Consider the following 19645-nt stretch of genomic DNA (forward strand, 5'->3'; position numbering starts at 1 on the left):
CTGTTAATTATATTGGAATTAAAATAAATCTTTAAAAAAGTGATCATGGTTGCACAAACTACCCTGTGAATATATTTTTAAGAATCACTGAATTGTACACATTAAATGGTAGATATGTGAATTATATCTCAATTAAAAGGTAATGAGTGCTCCTGATTCCTGTAGGCATTTGTGCCCATCTGCCAGGGATGCCAGGAGTAGGTAAAATGACCCCTATGTTGCCTTCTGATTAAAGAATCCTTACATAACTTATTTATCAGAAACTTTCAGGACGATAGGACACTTGAATTGACTTCTTTATTAAGCTGTACACCATTAGCCATTTCTTTATATTCTCCTCTTCTATGACATGCACTTCTGGTTCCCTGTCGGAGAAATTTTCCCCAGAGAACTTTGCCTGGGTATAGTGTACTGAGCATGTACTCAAGACTCTTGGGTGGAATCTGGGCTATGCTACTTATTAGTTGTGTGGCCCCAGGGAAAGTGTCTAATCTGCCTTAGTTTTCCCTCTCTATAAAATGGAGATAAGAATAATATTCTCTCCATCTCATCGCAAATGATAGGATTTCCTTTTTTAATAATGCTGATTAATATTTCATTATATGTATATACCATATTTTCTTTCCCCATTCATCATTGATGGGCATTTGGGTTGTTTCTCTATCTTGGCTCCTGTAAATAATGCTGCAGTGAACCTGGGAGTGAGGATATCTCTTTGAGATTTTGATTTCAATTCCTTTGAGTACATGCCTAGAAGTGGGATTGCTGGATCATATGGTAGTTCTATTTTTAATTTTTTTTTTTTTGTGAAACCTCTACATAGTGGCTGAACCAATTTACATTCCCACCAACAATGCACAAGAGTTCTCTTTTCTCCACAACCTCACCAACATGGATGTGCCTAAAGGACATTATGCTAAATGAAATAAGTCAGACACAGAAGGAGAAATACTATGTGATTTCAGCAGTCCATGTTTCAGATGTACAAGATGAATAAGTCCTACTAATCTAATGCACAGCACAGAACTTACAGCTAACAGTGCTGTGTTGTAGACAAAAGTTTGCTAAGAGGGTAGGTCTTATGTTGAGTGTTCTTAACACGCGCACACACACACACACACACACACACACACACACACACACACACGAGTAATACCCCCTCACAGACGCTGGAGAGAGGGGATGTACATAATATGGATTCGTTGGGGGACACCTGGATGGCTCAGTTAGTTAAGCATCTGCCTTTGGCTCAGGTCATGGTCTTGAGGTCCTGAGATTGAGCCTCATGTGGGGCTCCCTGCTCAGCGGGAGTCTCCCTCTCCCTCTGCCCCTTCCCCTACTTGCTCTCTCTCTCTCTCTCTCAAATAAATAAATAAAACTTTAAAAGATATATGGATTGGTTGGGATAACTCTGGCCCATGACACTCATTGTTGTTAGGGGAAATAATGATTGGAGCTTCTGTTTGACCTCCTCAGTTCCTTTCTTAACTCCCCTTTCTGCTCATTCACATTTTCTATAGGTAAACCCCTTTATTCCAGAGACCTCTACAACTTCTCCTATTGGCTTCCAAAGGAATATCTTTAGGTCCTTTCTTGTTCTGCAATGCTTTTATTAGGTTTCCAAACCTCCCCTGGCTATCTTTCCACTTCCCATTGCTGCCTCAATTTCAGTTCATGTGAAATAGAATTTGTTGTCTCGTTTCTTGACTCAAATCATTTTTTTTTTGCCTCTTTAGAGCTAATAAGTCCCAAGCAGAACACCAGCCCCTATGCTAATATGTACTTTTCATGAATTAGTGCATATCATCCTCACAATAATTCTATGTGTTACTATTATCCTCCTTTATATGTGAAGAAATGGAGGTCAGGGGGGTTAATTAACTTGCCCAAGAACACTCAGGTTGGAAAAGATGGTTTTAGGACTTGAATTCAGGCCCATTCAGCTCAAGCGCCCATTCTCCTCGTCACTCTGCTAGTACTATCTTCCAGGCCTTCATGATGGCTGAACTTTTCCTGCCGACCCTCAGCGTGCTTTGATTCTTCCCACTTCTCATAGTTACATTCAGTCGTTGACCAACCTGTCCACTCTGCCTTGAAGAATATTTGTTAAATCTCTTCCTTCCTCTCTATTTCCAGATCCATGTTACTTTGTCTGCCTGTTGGTTTTAAGTGCCCCTGAGCTCCCACTTGGTACCCTTCATCCAATCTTCACTTCATGTTACTGTCAAGGTAATCTTTGAAAATTCAAATCTGATTATGTTATCGCGCTGCTCAAGAGCCTTCTAAGACACTTTTGATCGAGTAGGATAAAATATAAGCTCCTCAACACGGCACAGAAGGTTCTCCAAATATAACTTCAGTTTATCTTTCCAGGCTCATCCCCCACCGCCCTGCCTCCTTCTCTTCTCATTGTCTTGTTTATACATCCTTGTTATTGTGGAAACTAGGATACACTCCATTTAATTAATCTTTTGTTTGTATAAGAATTATGTCTTCATTTAACAAGTACTTACTCTGTTTTTAAATTGATGTAGTAATACACTCTCACACACACAAGTGCATTTAAAAACTGGTGAAATCTTAATCATATTGTGTCCATGTTAATTTCCTGGTATTGATAATGACTGTATATAGTTGAGTAAGTTGTAACCAGCTAGGGAATCTGGATGAAGAGTATGCAGGCCTTCTCTGTACTATTTTTAGCAACTTCTCATGAATCTATAATTCCCACAACTTAAAAAGTTTTTTTAAAAAAATAAATGTAGCATTGTGTTCTCTGTCCAGGAAGCAGAATGAGAAAAATAGTAAGACATGCAAGTACTATACGTTTAAATTATTATATTGTTGTATTATATGACTCCCTTGCTTGCTGTTTGAGCCTGGGCTGTGGGGTATATGTTGGATTTCATCTTGGAAAGAAAAGCAAAATCCTTACTGGCACTAGAGCAAAGACTGGGCTTTTGAACCAGACAGACCCACAATGGATTCCAGTTCTGCTGTTTATAAACTAAATGAACTTGGGCAAGTCAGTTAACCCTGAGCCTCACTTTCACTGTAATTATAAAAAATTCTGATCATATGACCTACTTACGAGGGGGTTTGGGGATATCTAAACAAGATAATGTATATAAACAAGGTAATATACTTAAACAGGACAGAATGTAAAGTACTTAGCTTATAAATAAATACACTTGACTTCTTTCTCTAAGGCCACATCAGCAAATCCTGTTGGCTCTTTTTTTTTTTTTCCTGTTGGCACTATCTTTGAAATGTATCCAGAGTCCTACTGCTTCTCACCTCTACCTGCTTCGTTCAAGCTCCTATTCTCTCCCCACTGAGTCACTCCAACAGCCTCTTAACTGGTTTCCTTGCTTCTTCTGCAATACGTACCTTACATTTAATCTGAACACAGCAGCCCGAGATATCTTGTCAATGTGTAAATGGAATCATGTTATTCCTCTGATCAAAATCCCCCAGTGGGTTCTCCTCTTACTCAAAGTAGAAGGCAAAGCTTTTGAATTGGCTTCCCATTGTCCCTGTCCTTCCCCACTTGCACCCAGCCACATGCCTCTTCAATCCTATCTTCTCTCTCCCCCTTACACTCAGCCCTGGGATGCTCCTAGTCCAGAACCTTTGTGCTGGCATTTCCTTTGCCTGGATTGTTCCTCTCCTAGATGCTTTAGTCCCACTTTTAAGTCAATGCTCAGAAGTCATTCTCATGAGGCCATCTTAATCACCCTACTTAAACCTGCAATCCCCATCTCTTCTTCCTCTGTTGTTCCCCACACCACTTACCTCTTTTAACGTGCTATGTAACTTATGTATTGTCTGTCTCCCCCCACAGGGATGCAAGTTCCATGAGAACAAGTTTGTTTGCCACTATGTCCCAGTGTGTAAAAAGGTGCCTGGTACATAGCTGTCCCTCAATAAGATCTTCCCAATGAATGAATGAATGAATTCCAGAAGAGTGAACATCATGAGCACAGCTACAGAAGTGTGGAAGAACATGGTCCATTCGGGAAACTGAGAGTGGATGAGTGTGACCAGAGTGGAATGTGTGTGTGTGTGAGGGACCAAGTCTTTCTCCTTCCCTTCTCAGAAGACATCCTGAAGGGTCCTCAATACCCCATGCCTCTATTTCCTTACCTCCCACACTCTTCATCCTCTACCCTCTGGTTCTCTCTCTCTTTTTAAAGGTTTTATTTATTTATTTGAGAGAGTGAGAGTGAGAGAGAACACGAGTGGCGGGGGGGGGGGGGCAGGGGAGGGAGAAGCAGACTCCTCCCTGAGCAGGGAACCCAATGCAGGGCTAGATTCCAGGACCCTGGGATCATGACCTGAGCCGAAGGCAGGCGCTTCACCAACTGAGCCACCCAGGCATCCCTCCTAGTTCTCTTCTGCCTCCATCACTCCACCACCCATAACTTCCAGATCGATGAAACCGGTTGACATCTTGTTTAACCCCTGGGCATGATTTGCCCCTGATGACTGGCCCAGCCTTCTTCAAGCAGTATTTTCCTTTGATTCTTATTTCACAACACTTAGTTTTCCTCTCACCTCTCTGGATGCCTCCTCTCAATCCCTCTTGCAGGCTACTCCTGTTCTATTAAACCCATTCAAAATGCTCCCTTCTAGACTTCCTCTTTGCCAACTCTACCCTCTTCCTAATCTTTCTCACCCATTCCATGGTTTCAGGGGCCACCTAGAGCGAGGCAACTCACGGATGTGTTGTCTTATCTCACACTGTCCCTTGGAGCTCCAGACTGACTTGCCCCTTATGTGCCAAAGGAACTTAAACTCAACATGCTCCAAACCATGCATGTGGTCTTCCCTCACCCAGCAAACCTACTCCCTAGATTCCTCAGACCTAGCCGTTTTGTCTCTTGAGTCCAGAACGCTCTTACCTTCCCCCTTTGCCCATTGAAGCCCTTCCCAGTTTGTAGAAAACAGCTCAAATGCCACTTTCATGGGGACAACTTTCCTGAGTTTCTGATTGGGTAATGTGTCCTGTTACATCATATACTTTTTCTCCATGGCATTTACCATAATTATTCTATATTTATTTGTGCAATTATTTGACAAAGATCTGAACCTCACCCCACTGCCCCAGCAAACTAAAGACTGGGGTTATGTTATTTGTATTTACTCTTATGTCCCCAGACCTAGCACACTGCCTAGCAGATGGTAGGTGCCCAATAAATATCCATTGTTTCCATGCTAGTAATAAAAATAATTGTAACTACAAATCACTGAGTACCAGGGATTGAACTATGCTTGACTTTCACGTCCCATTTAACCTTTAAGATATACTTTGAGTCCACATCATTGTGTTTATGTACATATATGTGTATCTATACACACATATTTACATATATTAATATTGTATTATGTGTATTGCATAATATGTTTAAACAATATCATGTATATTTAATATGTCTACGTGTATATATATGATATACACGTATATCTAATATATATAGCATGTATTTCAACAGGCATATATATATTATTATACTCGCATATGTATCTTGTTTTGAAAATAAGGAAATTGAGACATCGCCAAATTAAGTAACTACCTCAGTTACTTGGGACTTGGACCCCAACTTCAGTGTCTTTTCTCCATCTATATCCCATATAGAGAAGGCATATTGAAGATGTACAAATACATTCTTCAGGTATTATCAGCTTAATAATTTACACATTTAAGTTAGGCTATTTTGCATAACACATGACATGAATACATATGTAGTTAGATCATATAAGTAGTGTGGAGAGAACTTTAGGTGATTTTTAAAAATGTGGCCCATCCTTTCTATGCAATTGGTCCAGGACCACATGGTTGCTACTGCCCATTTGTGAATGATATTTCACTGTGGAAAAGGAGATTCAAACTCACCGATTTCATTGCAATGGTACATGTCCAGCCTCCTGACCCCCTCTAACCAGGTGTCCTCACTTAGGGAAGAGTCAACATCACCAAAGATGTTTCCATGCAGTCAGGATTTAGAGGCACCGAGGTTGAAGAGATTAGAAAAGGAACGGCGGATTCTCTTTTTCTTTCTAAATATTCTGGAGAGAAACGAAAGTAGCATGATGCATAATGAATAGCAGCCACCTTTGGTTCAAAACCAAGAATTTAGTGGAAGTGATTTGATGCATAGAACACATCTCTGTAATTCAGATCTGCAAAGCTCACTTCATTTGTTCCCTCTGTTAATCCCACAGAAGGTCCTTAAATTTCTGTGTGTTCCAGGTGCCTGGATCAATATCAAAGATACTGAGATACAAGATAAAACCTTTGGTACAAAAAGTTCACAAACCAGTACAGGAAAGAGACAAGAACTATGCAGATGAAGCTAATGACTTCACAGAGCTTATCCCACACCAGATGTCTTTCCTTGTGGTTTACATAAAGTAACACATTATCCTTGGAACAGCCCCATGAGGGAAGTACTATTGTGACCCCATTTTTCAGATCAGGAGACTGAGGCACAAAAGGTTAAGTAACTTGGCTGAGGTCATACATCTAGTAAGTGTCATAACTGGGATGCAAACCCAGGCAGGCTGGCTCCATAGTCTCTGCCCTGCATTACCATGCTATGTAGGGGATGTGTGCTCTGACAGAATTAACTGGAGGCTGCTCTGAGAGCACCAGGAAGGGCATTGCTGATCAGGAGTCAAGAAAGGCTTCTGAAGATAGGTGACCACTGGGCTGCATAGGATGATCTGTCCTATTCATTGAAGAACAAGTCAGTCTCATATTGGGCCATGCTAGGAAATGAGGCTGGAAGAGGTAAAATTAAGGCAGGGAATAAAGAATCTTGAATGGTTTTCCATTATTGTAACATTATGTGAAGAGTTGGAATTTGATGTTAGAGCAAAGGGAAACCACTGGGTATGTCAAGGGAGGGGCATGGTGATGACATAATTTGATTTCCATTTCCGAAAGATTTTGGCTACTCACCCATCCACACTCCCAGCAACCCATCCTCTACATTGTAATCAGTGTTAATGTGCTAAGGATAAATCTGGTCATTTGTCATTTGTCAATGGCTCCTCTCTACCTTCAGAACAAAAATCAATGCCCTCAGCTGGACTTGAAGCTTCTCTGTTCAGTCTGTATCTGCTCAGTCTTTTCTCCTGTCCCTTCCACCCTGAGTTGTATCTCTGCCAAACCACCTGCCATGTCCCAAATGGCACAGGGTCTCCCAGCGCCCCATGCCCATTCCCTCTCTGGAAGTCTCCTTTGCTACTTTCATTTTAGCTAACATCCTACATCTGTGAAGACTCAAATCAATCTTCATTATGTCTAGGAATCTTGTTTTAACCTGTTTTCCCAAATGAAATAGGCTTCCTTTCCTTTTCTCCACTGCATTCTGTTCAGACCTCTACCCACACACCCATATTGCTTCATCACGTTTGTTTGCTTTCATGTCAGCTGTCCTTGCCCCATATCAGTCTTTGTGCTTCCAAAGTCTGGAGCAGTAATGGGCTCTTAGAAATCACTGCTAAATGAACAAATGAATGAATGAATAACTAGTGGGTGGATTGGACTTCAGATTCTTTTATGTAGTATCTTCTACTTACCTAACTAAATTCTCCTTGTAAAGAACACTGGTCTGGGGTGGGCTCAGAGTTATGTTGCCATCTTTGTCACAAAGGAAACTGTCTTCTGTCCAAGTGTAGTAGCCATTGGAGAGGAGTCTGGGACTTCGGCGACAGGCAAAGTGGGAGGCTGTCAGGAGATCTACAGAGCAGCATTCGAAGGAAGTGCCACCATCTAGGAAATCACAGGCAAAACTAAAGAGGGAAGAAGGAAAGTCCTTTACATCTCTAACCACTACATCCAGTCCCACAAAAACCACATTTCTAGCCACTGTGAAGGAAAATACCTCTTTTGCATTCATGGCTACCAGTTACTTCTGCCACCCTAAGAATGTCACTCTTAATCTGGGCTTCATCTTCTCACTAGTGAGAGCATTAAACGACAAGGTATTTAGTGCCTCTTTCTGTTTTAAACATGTTGATAAAAACATTATGGTTAATCAGTCTATTCACCATATGATGCAACTACATCTTTGACATTAATCCATTTTCTTGGATGGAAAAATTGCAAAACAGCCTATCTGGGATATTGGAAGCTTATAGTCTCCACCCCCTTTCTTTGAATAGCCCTCCAATTGCAGTATCTTTACTCTTTCCCTGTGATTGATAAATTACAACTATGCAGCCACCAGACACAGATGAATTATAGGGTGAACAAGCAGTCAAAGAGATCTTTTTGGCCTTTGCCAATTTCCCTGTAGGTCAGCTGTACAAATGATCCTGTAGTTTGTGATTTGGTATCCAGGGAAACCTATTCAGTTGGAAAAATCTCCATGTGCCTTAGGTTTGATAAACAATCATATGCCTGTGTGATTGAAAGGCCACCTCATGCCACAAGCTCTACTGAATTTCTGATAAAGTTTTATTTAATTTTTTAAAGATTTGATTTATTTATTTGGGAGGGAGAGCACAAACTGGGGGTCGTGCTCAAACTGGGTGGTGGGGATCAGAAGAAGAGGGAGAGGCAGAATCCCCACTGAGCAAGGAGCCCAGGATCATGACCAGAGCCAAATGTAGACACTTAACCTACTGAGCCCTCTGATAAAGTTTTAAATGTAGAAACCTGTACACAATTAATACATGCACTAAAGTTAGTAAAATACTATTTTAAATGGATATTATTTATTAAAAACTTACTATGAGCCTGGCTCATACTTCATGCTCTATCTACTTTTCACAAACCTCCCCAAAAGCTAAGTATTGTAATCTTCATTGGACTGTAGGGAAAAAAAAAAAAAAAAACATGAGATGCAGAAGGACAAAGATCTTGGACATTTTATAATAGCTGATGAGTGACAGAGCTAGGATTCGAGCTCCAGTCTATCTGACTCTAAAGCATGTGCTTGTTCCTCACGGCCTTCTTGTTCATCCTTGGCTGATTGATCTGATAGTAGCAAGAGGCCTAGAATTTACAAATAAGAGCAGGTTCTAACACCAATGCATGATTCCTTTACACCATTGGCACATTTTACAAAATGCTAGAGAAAACATCAATGAGACCTGCATGAGGAATAAGAGAGAAGAGACAGAAAAAAAAAAAAAAAGGAAGGAAGGAAGGAAGGAAAAGGAGAGACTTCATTGTAGAACTTGAACAAAATGGTAGACTCTACATGTTTTTGTGGGGAACGGAATTCGGCCAGCTTGGGCATTGGTGTAGAATCTTGTTGCTCTTATAAAGTAAGATAGTAAAGCGTATTTAGGAGAACATCAATTTGAGAAAAAGTAACTATTCATCAGCATCCAGCAGTTTCTCCGCTCTCCAAACAATTCACATTTGCTCCCACACTCACAGCCACCCCCTCAAATTCCATTATTAGGTTAGGAAAGTTTTCATTTTGTATGTCCATGGGACTAAAGATTTATGCCCATACCAAAACTGGATGATAGCTAAAACCAGTATTTTTAAACCAGGAATACAACAAAGTAAGACACACAGGAAGAAACATGATTAACTTGTCTTGAGAAAAGTCCCATGGAATACCTTGGAAAAACACATGTGGGAGACGGCTCTCCAGTATATCTTGTCTCAGAGCCAGAAGAACCTGCATCAGCAAACAGGAGAGAAGTATGAATTTATCCCACCTCCCCAGCATGCATGACTGCATTTAATGGAGGCGTCAAAGAAGGTATGAATAGCTCCAGGCTCAGCAGAGATTCCAACTGGTGCAGCCATCCAGTGAATCAGGACTAACATGACTTGTCACCAGGCCTTTATGGGGAGCCAGAAATAATCTAAGGGCTTCTATCTTCTGTTTCTTCTCTCACTCAACATTCCTTTAGAGGTTTCTTAGTGGAGGATGAGGCAATAATAAACCATTAGCATCAAACTGACTCATCATGAAAAGGAGGAAGAAAGCATCTTGTGTGAAGCTGTAGAATACCAAAATCAATGACCCAATGTGCTAGTTATTTTAGCTTACTCAGTAATTTGAAGAATTTAATCATCTGCCTAGACTGTCTCTCATTAGGGAATTTTAAGGCACTTCTATTGTAAAATAATGAGCAGAAGACATTAGTGGAGGAAAATAAATTAAGTTTTGTTTTGTGTTATATAAATGATTTTCCAATGTATGAAGCCTGTGAATATTCTTTCTTTTTGTTTAAGATTTTATTATTTATTTGACAGAGAGAGACACAGCGAGAGAGGGAACACAAGCAGGGGGAGCGGGAGAGGGAGAAGCAGGCTCCCCGCCGAGCAGGGAGCCCGATGTGGGGCTCGATCCCAGGACCCTGGGATCATGACCTGAGCCGAAGGCAGATGCTTTTTTTTTTTTAATATTTTATTTATTTATTCATGAGAGACAGAGGGAGAGAGAGAGAGAAGCAGGCTCGGAGCCCGATGCGGGACTCGATCCCAGGACCCCGGGATCATGACCTGAGTCGAAGGCAGACGCTTAACCATCTGAGCCACCCAGGCACCCCGGAAGGCAGATGCTTAACGACTGAGCCACCCAGGCGCCCTGCCTGTGAATATTCTTAATGAAAAAAAAAAAAATCATCCATCCATTCAATCCACTTTAACCAAAGGCATAGCAACAGATTTCAGTTGGGGAAAGTGCAGTTAATTAATATTCTAAACTCTAAAGCAGGATTTTATACACTAATGTGTGAACACTTATAATAGGCTCAGTGAAACTTGATTCCATTGTGGACGATTAATATCTAAGACAAAGTTTAGGCTTTCAGATTGGGCTGGTTGATTTGTAAGGAGTAAATTATAGGTGTATGTGTGTTGGGGGGAGGGGTTAGAAGCAGGACTTGGAGAGAAAATGACAAGAGGAAGGAAGAAACTTGAAACCACTACCGTTTTAACAACGCCCTTACTTCCTGCAAGTAGCTATCAAAATCATTCAGTATTTTTTATAGACAGTTTTGCATCTTAATAGTAGCTGATAAACAATCTCCTTTCACATTTATGCACAAGCATCTAAAAAACCAGTGATTTTTTTCTACTAAAACGACAAATACCACATTTCTCTCAAGGAAAGAAATGAAGTCAAAATCATTGCCAAAGTGAACACTGGCACTTACGAAGCACAAGCTACTGACAGATGGTTAATGGTATGAGTATCAGCAAAATCAAAGCAAGGAAATTGCTAAAAGAAGTCTAATCGTTCAAAAGATAATTGCGCATAGCAGTTCTCCTACATTTACTTGCCACTGGTGTTGATATCAGTTGAGATATTCGGTACATCTTGGGAAGGCTGCTTGTTCAAACTTCACAGATTTTCTGAAAGAGCCATGAAAAAAGGTGGATTATATCTTAAAAATAGAAAAATGATGCCAAAACAGATGGCATCTACTAATTGCACCCAGTCAGACTTGTTTACTGAATGACACAGAGATTTAGGACTGAAGGAGGAGACTGGAACGAATGACCACTGAGGCTGTGTCTGCGTGTACAATTTTGTATTATTTCCCATTGTCTGGCTGAGTGCATCCAATAATCTTGTTCTGTAAATAAGAACATTTTATTTGGGAAACCTAGGTTTACGTGATTGATTTGTCATCAAAATAAACAATGCAAGCAAATTATTTGGTTAAGAAATCAGAAAAAAAGACTGGGCTGCAGAGCCCTCTAAATAAGTGTATTTGTAGTTTTGTCATCTAACACACATCGCCCTCTTCATCAAGTTTCAAGCAATACCTGGGGATTGGTGTTGGTCTTTTGTGCAACACCTCGAACCATTGACAGGTAGTCATAGTGAAGACTGAAAGTCTTTAGTAGATGCTGTCAGCCTGGACATTCCCAAGCAGCACAAGCAGCGTTTCGGTAAAAATAGCCTACCACCAGGCATATTTCAAATCGCAGTTCTCATGAACATATAAATTTGCTTTCTCAATTACAAATTTAAAATATATCCAAGTGTGTAAATTATGTAGACCTTGATCATGTACCACTCATCACATAGATCTACCTGCTGTAGACTACGACACATTTTTACACATCGCTATCCTAATAGCCTTGCAAGGTAGGACTAAATTCTTTTCTGATTTACCACCTATCCACATTTTTAAAATGTGATCACTAGTAATGGATTGTTTTTGTAGCTGTCATACATTAAATCAAACCAGGATAATCCTACAGCTCCAAAATTGATTCTTTCAATAAATTAGATGCAAGACCTTTTAGAGAAATAGAGATCCTAGCTTATAGAGACCTTTAGAGAAGTCAGGAGAACTTTCTGGCATTCCTTGGAAGTCTCTAAATCAAAGCACACATTCATAGATTTTTGTTTGGAATATAAAATAATATTGTTTGCACCGTAATATAAGAGTTTGCCACTGTCCTTTTGATTTTTGATCAGTATCATCTGAAGTGTGCAGCCCAAATTATACCATGTTAGCTTTCCCCAAGCTTTAAGTTTAATTTTAAACCAACAAGTCCTGTGGCAGAAAGCAAGGTTTTACTGCTATATCTCACAAATATTTGTATCGAGCTACAGGCAGTATACTAACAGTTAATCGAGTATTAGTAACACTGAAAAAACATTCAGTAACAGCTCTAAATCTTTTCAAGAAATAGATTCTGTCTACCAGTCCAATCAAAGTAACACATCCATTCTGCAAAATAATCTGTCCATACATGTTCCTTCTAAAGGGACTTCCCAGTTTCTCCCTGCTATTGATAAATAGAAGAATTACTGACGTGCAAAGTTTCCTCTGGGCGACAGTGGAGAAATCCAGGACTTAGCGGTTCTTCAGCTGAAAAGAATGTCAGAGTGTCAACAGGTGCCGAGAAGTCTTGTAATAAAGGGAAATCCATTCCCTCCTTCTAACAGAGGCATGCACACATGACTGTGTGCAGAGTTTTATCTTCAGTGGCCTCTTGTTCGTTTGGCTCTTTCCTAGAATAAAAGGGCATGTAGTTCTTGAGAAAGTCAGCTTTATAACTGCTCTTGTTTTCTTTCAAAAACAGCCTGCATAACCAGAGACTGAGAGGCAGGATGAGGTCACACTTCCTGTTGGGCTCTCATCAGTGGTGTTCACACCCAGGAGTATGGTGAAGACTCAGAATAGTTTCCTGGACCAGTGGCAGGGGATGTGGAGCACACAAATCGGGCCAGCTGGATACATCACGGTCACTCGAGGGATGTTTTTCTGAGCTACCTCATCACCCTCACTGCGAGGACATAAGAAGAACTTCTGGAGAAGCAACACTTCTTGCTTGTCATCCTCTGAGCCTTTTCAGTATAGTAGTGCATAGTTGTGTTCTTTCCAAATCAATTAGATTTATTGGTGATAATGCACTGATGCTATAGAAATTCAGAATATTATTCAATACCAGGAACTGGATTTTGTGGAAATGTCGGTAGTGGCAATATGCTGATTCACCAAAGGTTGAGCTTTACAGGAAACTCTATGGGTGGCATTTTACATTTTATGCTTATATTTTAGCTGAGCTCAAAGAATTTCCTGTCAGCGGGTTCCTAAAAATCTCTGCTATTGTAAATGATAAAAAGAAAAAAATACATTCTAGCAACACTAAGGTGCGTTGGATATGGAAAGGGTGTGGGTTTTGGAGTTACACAGACTGAGATTCAAACTCTGTCTGCCTACCAGCTATGTAACCTTGGATTTGTGGCTTAACCTCTTTGAGCTGCAGTTCTTTCAATTATGAGTAATAATATACATTTTGCAGAATGCCTTGGGGAATGAAATGAGATCAAAGAAATGAGAAATAAGTGAATCATCAGCTCCGATGTGCAAGATGTGTTCTTTGTTTGTTTTCTGTAGATCAGTTTTTCTTCTGAAGCCCCAGTTGGTCAGCCTGGCAGAAAAGTCAATCTCCTTCTTTCTTGAGGTTCCCTTTCTCCCTGAGGTTATGCCACAGGCCGGATCTTCTGTAGAATATGCCCCTAGCAGCAGAAGCTTTTGGGGGAGAGTGCATCTAGTCTGTGGTAGACAGCTTGCAAAGATGGCCCTCAAAGATCTTTGTGGGATCCCCTCCCCCTCAGTGTGGGCTGAAGCAAGTAACTTGCTTCTCCTGCATAGATATGCCACAAGTGATGGGTGGTCACCCCCATGATTAGGTTACAAAAGACTATGGCTTCTGCCTTTTTGGCCTCTCTATTACCTTCTAGGCTTCACAATTTGATGAAACAAGTGGCCATGTTGCAGAAGGACACAAACAAGAATCTGAGGGGTTGCCTCAAATGCCAGGGAAGCACTGAAGCCCTCAGTCCAATGCTGGGAATCCAGCCAACAGCCACGTGAGTGAGCTTAGAAGTGGATCTTTCTCCAGTTGAGCCTTGAGATGACTGTATCTCCAGCTAACACTTTGTTTGCAGCCTGTGAACACCCTCAAGCAGAGAAGTCAGCTCAGCATTGTCCACATTTCTGACCCAGAGAAACTATGTGATAATAAATGGTGTTTTACGGCACCAAGGGTTGGGGTCATTCTCACACAACGAGAGAGAACGAATACATAGTCCTCATACGTGTTACTTTCTGAGCCATTTGTTTTTGCAGTCTATTTTGTCAGGATCTTTTGCTGCCTTAGTGGCATCCTTCGAATACAGGCACATTTATTCCAGACTGGGTCTGGTCACCTCTGCCTACATTGGCCAGACAGCCATTCCGCTCTCCAGCTCTCCCGGGAGTCTGGTACCCTCTTTCTTGTAATCCATAACTCTCCTCCTTCTCATCCTTTTCCCGTCTCTCCTATTCTTTCTATTTTCATCGTCTTCCTCCAGCCCTGGCTCATGTTTTCTAGAGGAAGAAGGACAAGAAAATCCTTCTGACTTCCTCAAAGACCCTGTGCTCTGCCTATGTCCACAAATCCCCTTTCCCAAAAGGCTGACATCAAAAAGACTTTACTTTTTGGTCTATTCCTTTACTGATCTGAAACATATTGGGACCTCACTAATGATCATAGTCATTACTCACTTTATGGAGCCCTTCCTATTTGCCAGGCACTGTTCCACTTCCTTTATATATATTAGCGCATTTAATCCTCATACCCACTCCATGAGGGAGGCTCTGTTACCGTCCTCATTTTACAGGTGAGAAAACTGAGGCACAGAGAATTCAACACTTTGCCTAAAGTCACAGAGCCAGTAAAGGGTGAGCTGGTAGAGCTACGATTCTAAGCTTGGATTTTCAACCTGTAAGCAACAGCGATCACTTCAAACGTGTTTGAGCATTCCCTACGAACCAGGTACTGTACGAAACACTGTATGTGTGCAATCTTGTTTAAACCTCACGTAGCCCTAGGAAATATTATCCACATGCAGGATGGAGGGTTAGGTAGTTTACATAATTCTGTCAGCGCCACAAAGTGTCAGAGCCAGAATTCCAGCCCTGCAGTTTCCCCTTTGCTCCTCTCTCCTCAGACCCACTTTTTCCTTGCTATTCCTTAAACGTCAGACTTGTGCTTGCCCCAGGATCTTTGTGCTCACTCTTCTCTCTGCCCAGAATATCCCCGATAGTCACAGAGTGTTCTTCCTCACCTCCCTTAGCTCTTGACTCAGCTGCTTTGGTCACTCTAAATTGCCTAAATTGCCTTCCACACAATCTCCTTATTCTTCCCCCCTCCCCCCCGCTTTATTCTTCTCCTTAGTACTTCTCACTATATCACATACCACAGCATTTATTTTTTTGTAGTGATAAATATATTCCTCAGCAGACTGTAAGCTTGATGAAGGCAGAGGATTTGGTCACTTTTCTTCATTTCTGTAGACCCAGTATCAAGAATACTGCCTGCCATATAATAGGTTATCCATTAATATTTGTAGAATCAATGAATAACTGAATTAAAATCTAGGCAGAACTGACTTTAGCACCTTTATTCTGCATGCTAGAAATCAGTGTTTTTAAAAGGATGTCCCGAGGAAGATCCAATTCTCCACTATTAACGGAGGTCCTGTGTGCAGAAAGGGAAAGGGTGAGCAATAAATTTAAGCCCGCTCTCACCACTGGAAGTCCTACCCAGAGCAACTAGCAAGACAAATAAATAAAAGGTATTCAAATCAGAAAGGAAGAAGTAAAATTATCCATTTGCAGATGACATGATCTTATATATAGAAAACCCTAAAGATTCTTAAAAAAAACTGTTAGAACTCATAAATGAATTCAGTAATGTGTGGTTTTTTTTAGGATTTATGTAAGATTTCTTGCAGCTAGAATTCCTGTCTCAAAAATGCTCTAGATATGTCCTTACCGTTTGTTCAGGGTTCATATCTGAATGACATTGGGAATAATTTTTTTAAGAGATTGAAATGGAGAGAGACAGACTGAGACATGGGGTGGGAGGCAGGCAGAGGAGGGGAATGGAAAGAGACCGATTAGCTCATGACAACCCTATCATAAAGTCTAAGTAGGAGCCTGCATTCTTGGTGGCAAGAACCGGGTTCTATTGGTCTCTGTAATCTACAGCAGCAGATACAGGGCTGATGCAAAGTAAGTCCTCAGATGTGTATTTTCATGGAATCACAGTGAGTGAAACTGAGACCACCCTCAGAGATTACAATGACTAAAAATATGTGTCCCTGTGACTGGTGAGAAAGAAACATCAGGCAACACCTGACATTTGTATATCAATTATAATTGGTGAAACATGTAAGACTTGTTCTATTGAGTTTAATCCTCATTACAAACCTGCGAAGTAGCTTTTATATTCCCATTTCTATGTGAGGAAAGGAGAATCAGAGATGTGTCTAGTTCCCAAACATTCTGGTAATAGCGTCTGGTTTAATTTACAACTCCTGGTCTCATTCCAAACCCCTAGCTCTTCATTATTTTAAGTTGTTAATTAATTAATTAATTAATTTTTAAAAGATTTTATTTACTTATTTGAGAGAGCGAGAGAGATAGCAAGAGAGAGAGCATGAGCAGGAGGGAGGGGAGAAGCAGACTCCCTGCTCAGCAGGGAGTCGGGACCCTGGGATCATGACCTGAGCCAAAGTCAGAGGCTTAACTAACTGAGCCACTCAGGTGCCCCTAAGTTGCTATTTAAAACAAAGCAAAACAAAACAAAACAAAAAACAAGAAACAAGTTAATGCATTTATTTCCTTTAAATTTATAGTCTTCTATGATCTTCAGAGTTAAAAAAAAAAGAAAGAAAATCAGATGGTGTTTACCCTTATCCTGGTGAAACTGGCTCTCTTGAATGTTTGCAAAAATACAAAAGAGGAAGTAATCCCACACCTGACCACAAAGTTGTGTTGCTGCAATATTTTTTACTGAGGCAAAACAGTGAACTGTGGCAATGCTTGTGCAGGCAAGTTCTCTGCCCCTACCCAACCCCATTCCCTCCCCCAGAGGGGCACCTTTTCATCGGAATGTCAAGCAGTTACTTTGGAGATGTTGGTATTGTGTTCTGGTCCCAACCAAGAGGACAGACACTTAGACCAGTGACAAGTGACCAGTTAGAGCACATATTCTGACCTTGCACATCCATGCGTGCTGACACATACATTGTACCCAAAGCCCCTTTTTGTGTGTTGGTCTACTTGACCGCCCCGTTAAATGCCTCAAGATCAGGAATTAAGCCCATTTATCACTATGCTCCTTGGGCTTAGCACTGTACTTGGCACATTGCAGATGTTCAACAAAAGCTTATGGGAAGGAAATGGAAGTAGAATGATATTTTTTATCTGTAAAAGCTTGAAACAAAACTATAAAGAACTATAGGGCAATAATAATTTTAGAATCTGCACAGAACCCTTTGTTTGAAGCTTACTCATCCTCAAAGCATTTTTTAAATGCCACTTCCTCTATGCAGTCTTCCTTGATTTGCTGAGTCAGAATACACACAGGAATGTATGCCTATTTCAAATGGATTAATATTTAACTGAATATTAATATTGCTATTATACCTGGTTGTTTCTGTGTCCATCTTCCCATCATGGCAAGTCACCTTAGAATTGGATACCTAGTCTTATTTTTCTTCCTGTTCTCTCACCATCTACTGCCCAGTTTCTAGCACTCAGGAGAATTTCAATAAAAGTTTATTGAGTGATTAAACAAGCCAATGAATGATGAAAGGATGCATGCACGCTATCTGCCTTATCTGAGAATGCCAATGAATTGTGGCTAGCTCCATTCTCAAGGAAAGTAATGATCAGGAAGAGGTTAAAATTGTTTGCTGTTTGGTTACTACTAATCTGTATACTTGCTATGTTTTGTAGCCTACCCTCTCCTCCCCCAATTTTTAAAAAAAGATTTTATTATTTATTTATTTATTTATTTCTGAGACAGAGAGAGAGACAGAGAGAGAGAGAGAGAATGTGGTGGGGGGAGAGTGAGAAGGCTGGACGGGGGAGGAAGAGGAAAGAGAAAGAATCTCAAGCAGACTGCGCTGAATGCAGAGTCCTAAGCAGGGCTCAATTATCGGGACCCTGAGATCATGACCTGAGCTGAAACCAAGAGTAGGTCGTTTAACCCACTGAGCCACCCAAGCGCCCTCTCCTCCAGTTTTAACAATCCCCAGCAATGTGTTTCTTTGGTGTTGAAACTGCCTCTAAAAGCAAACACCTAAGGAATCAGGAACATGAAAGTTATGTCAATCTCTCACTAGATTTGCCTCTCATTTGGCTTGCTTTTCTAGTTTTGCAAACCAGGAAGAATGTTCTCAGTTTTGTTGCATGGCTGTAAGTTGAAATTTGGAGTCACAGTCAGTAGAAGCCAGTTGCAATGAATATTAGTTGTTCTTTTGGCCAGCTTCTGTTCCCTTTCTTTCAAGTAACAGCATCCCAATTTTCTTTAAAGGACGCACTCATTCCCATCTCTCAGTCTATGAGGTTTGGGCCAGTTTCTGCTACCAAATCTGCCTGATTGGGGATGGGACCCAGACCCACGTCACGTCAGTCCAAATCACCCCCATGGCCACCATGCTTGGTTCACAGGCAGGCACCTGATTTAATTTAGGCCAATGAAAGAATGACTTCTAGGACTTGTTTTTTGTTCATCAAGATGCTGTGATGACAAGGCTGAGGCTATTGGGGGCCTACATGTGGATTCTGAAAGTCAAGCCAACCCACAGGAAGCAGAATAAAAGATGTTATCATTTGATCCCTGACTCCAACTGCCCCAGAAGGCAGATTTATCCCTTCTTGATTCCATAAAGAGAAATTCCCTTTATGTTTATACCTGTTTGTATTACATTTTCTGTCACATGCAACCAAACGAATTCTAACATACCACAGTTCTGAAACTTCATGTACACTAAGAATCATTTAAATCTGGCTTTTAAAGTGCAGATTGCTAATCTCCAAATCTAAGACACAGGTTAGGGCCCAGGGACTTGCATTTTAACAAAGAGCCTAGGTGGGTCTAATGCAGATGTTTGGTGGAGCAGCGCTTGAAAATACTACTTAGTTAATGCAAGTGTTAACAGTGCAAAACAACAATCAGAGGAGGTACAAAAAATCAACATAGAAGCTGAAAGTTAAAGAAAAGTCCATCTTTTGTCCTGGTAGGGCAAGGAAGAAAATCCACTGAGGAATCAAGGGTTGATTCCATATTCAGTGCTTTTGCAGGTAGGGAATCTTTACCTTTATTTCTCTTTATTATTCCTTCCTGCTTTAGGGAGCATGA

The 19645-nt window shown here is 40.8% G+C and overlaps 1 protein-coding gene across 1 annotated transcript in view; it reads right to left on the reverse strand.

Annotated features, from left to right (window-relative positions):
- TMEM71 (transmembrane protein 71) overlaps nucleotides 1–13041 on the reverse strand; it is a 36484-nt gene extending 23443 nt beyond the window's left edge. The window contains 5 exon segments of the mRNA XM_035727421.1: nucleotides 5897–6069; nucleotides 7588–7800; nucleotides 9587–9647; nucleotides 11260–11335; nucleotides 12755–13041. Coding sequence (XP_035583314.1) covers nucleotides 5897–6069; nucleotides 7588–7800; nucleotides 9587–9647; nucleotides 11260–11299 — 487 coding nt within the window. The 5' untranslated portion in view covers nucleotides 11300–11335; nucleotides 12755–13041.
- Between the last annotated feature and the right edge of the window lie 6604 nt (nucleotides 13042–19645).

This window comes from Zalophus californianus, chromosome 4, assembly GCF_009762305.2.
Source record: "Zalophus californianus isolate mZalCal1 chromosome 4, mZalCal1.pri.v2, whole genome shotgun sequence".
Classification (NCBI taxonomy): domain Eukaryota; kingdom Metazoa; phylum Chordata; class Mammalia; order Carnivora; family Otariidae; genus Zalophus; species Zalophus californianus.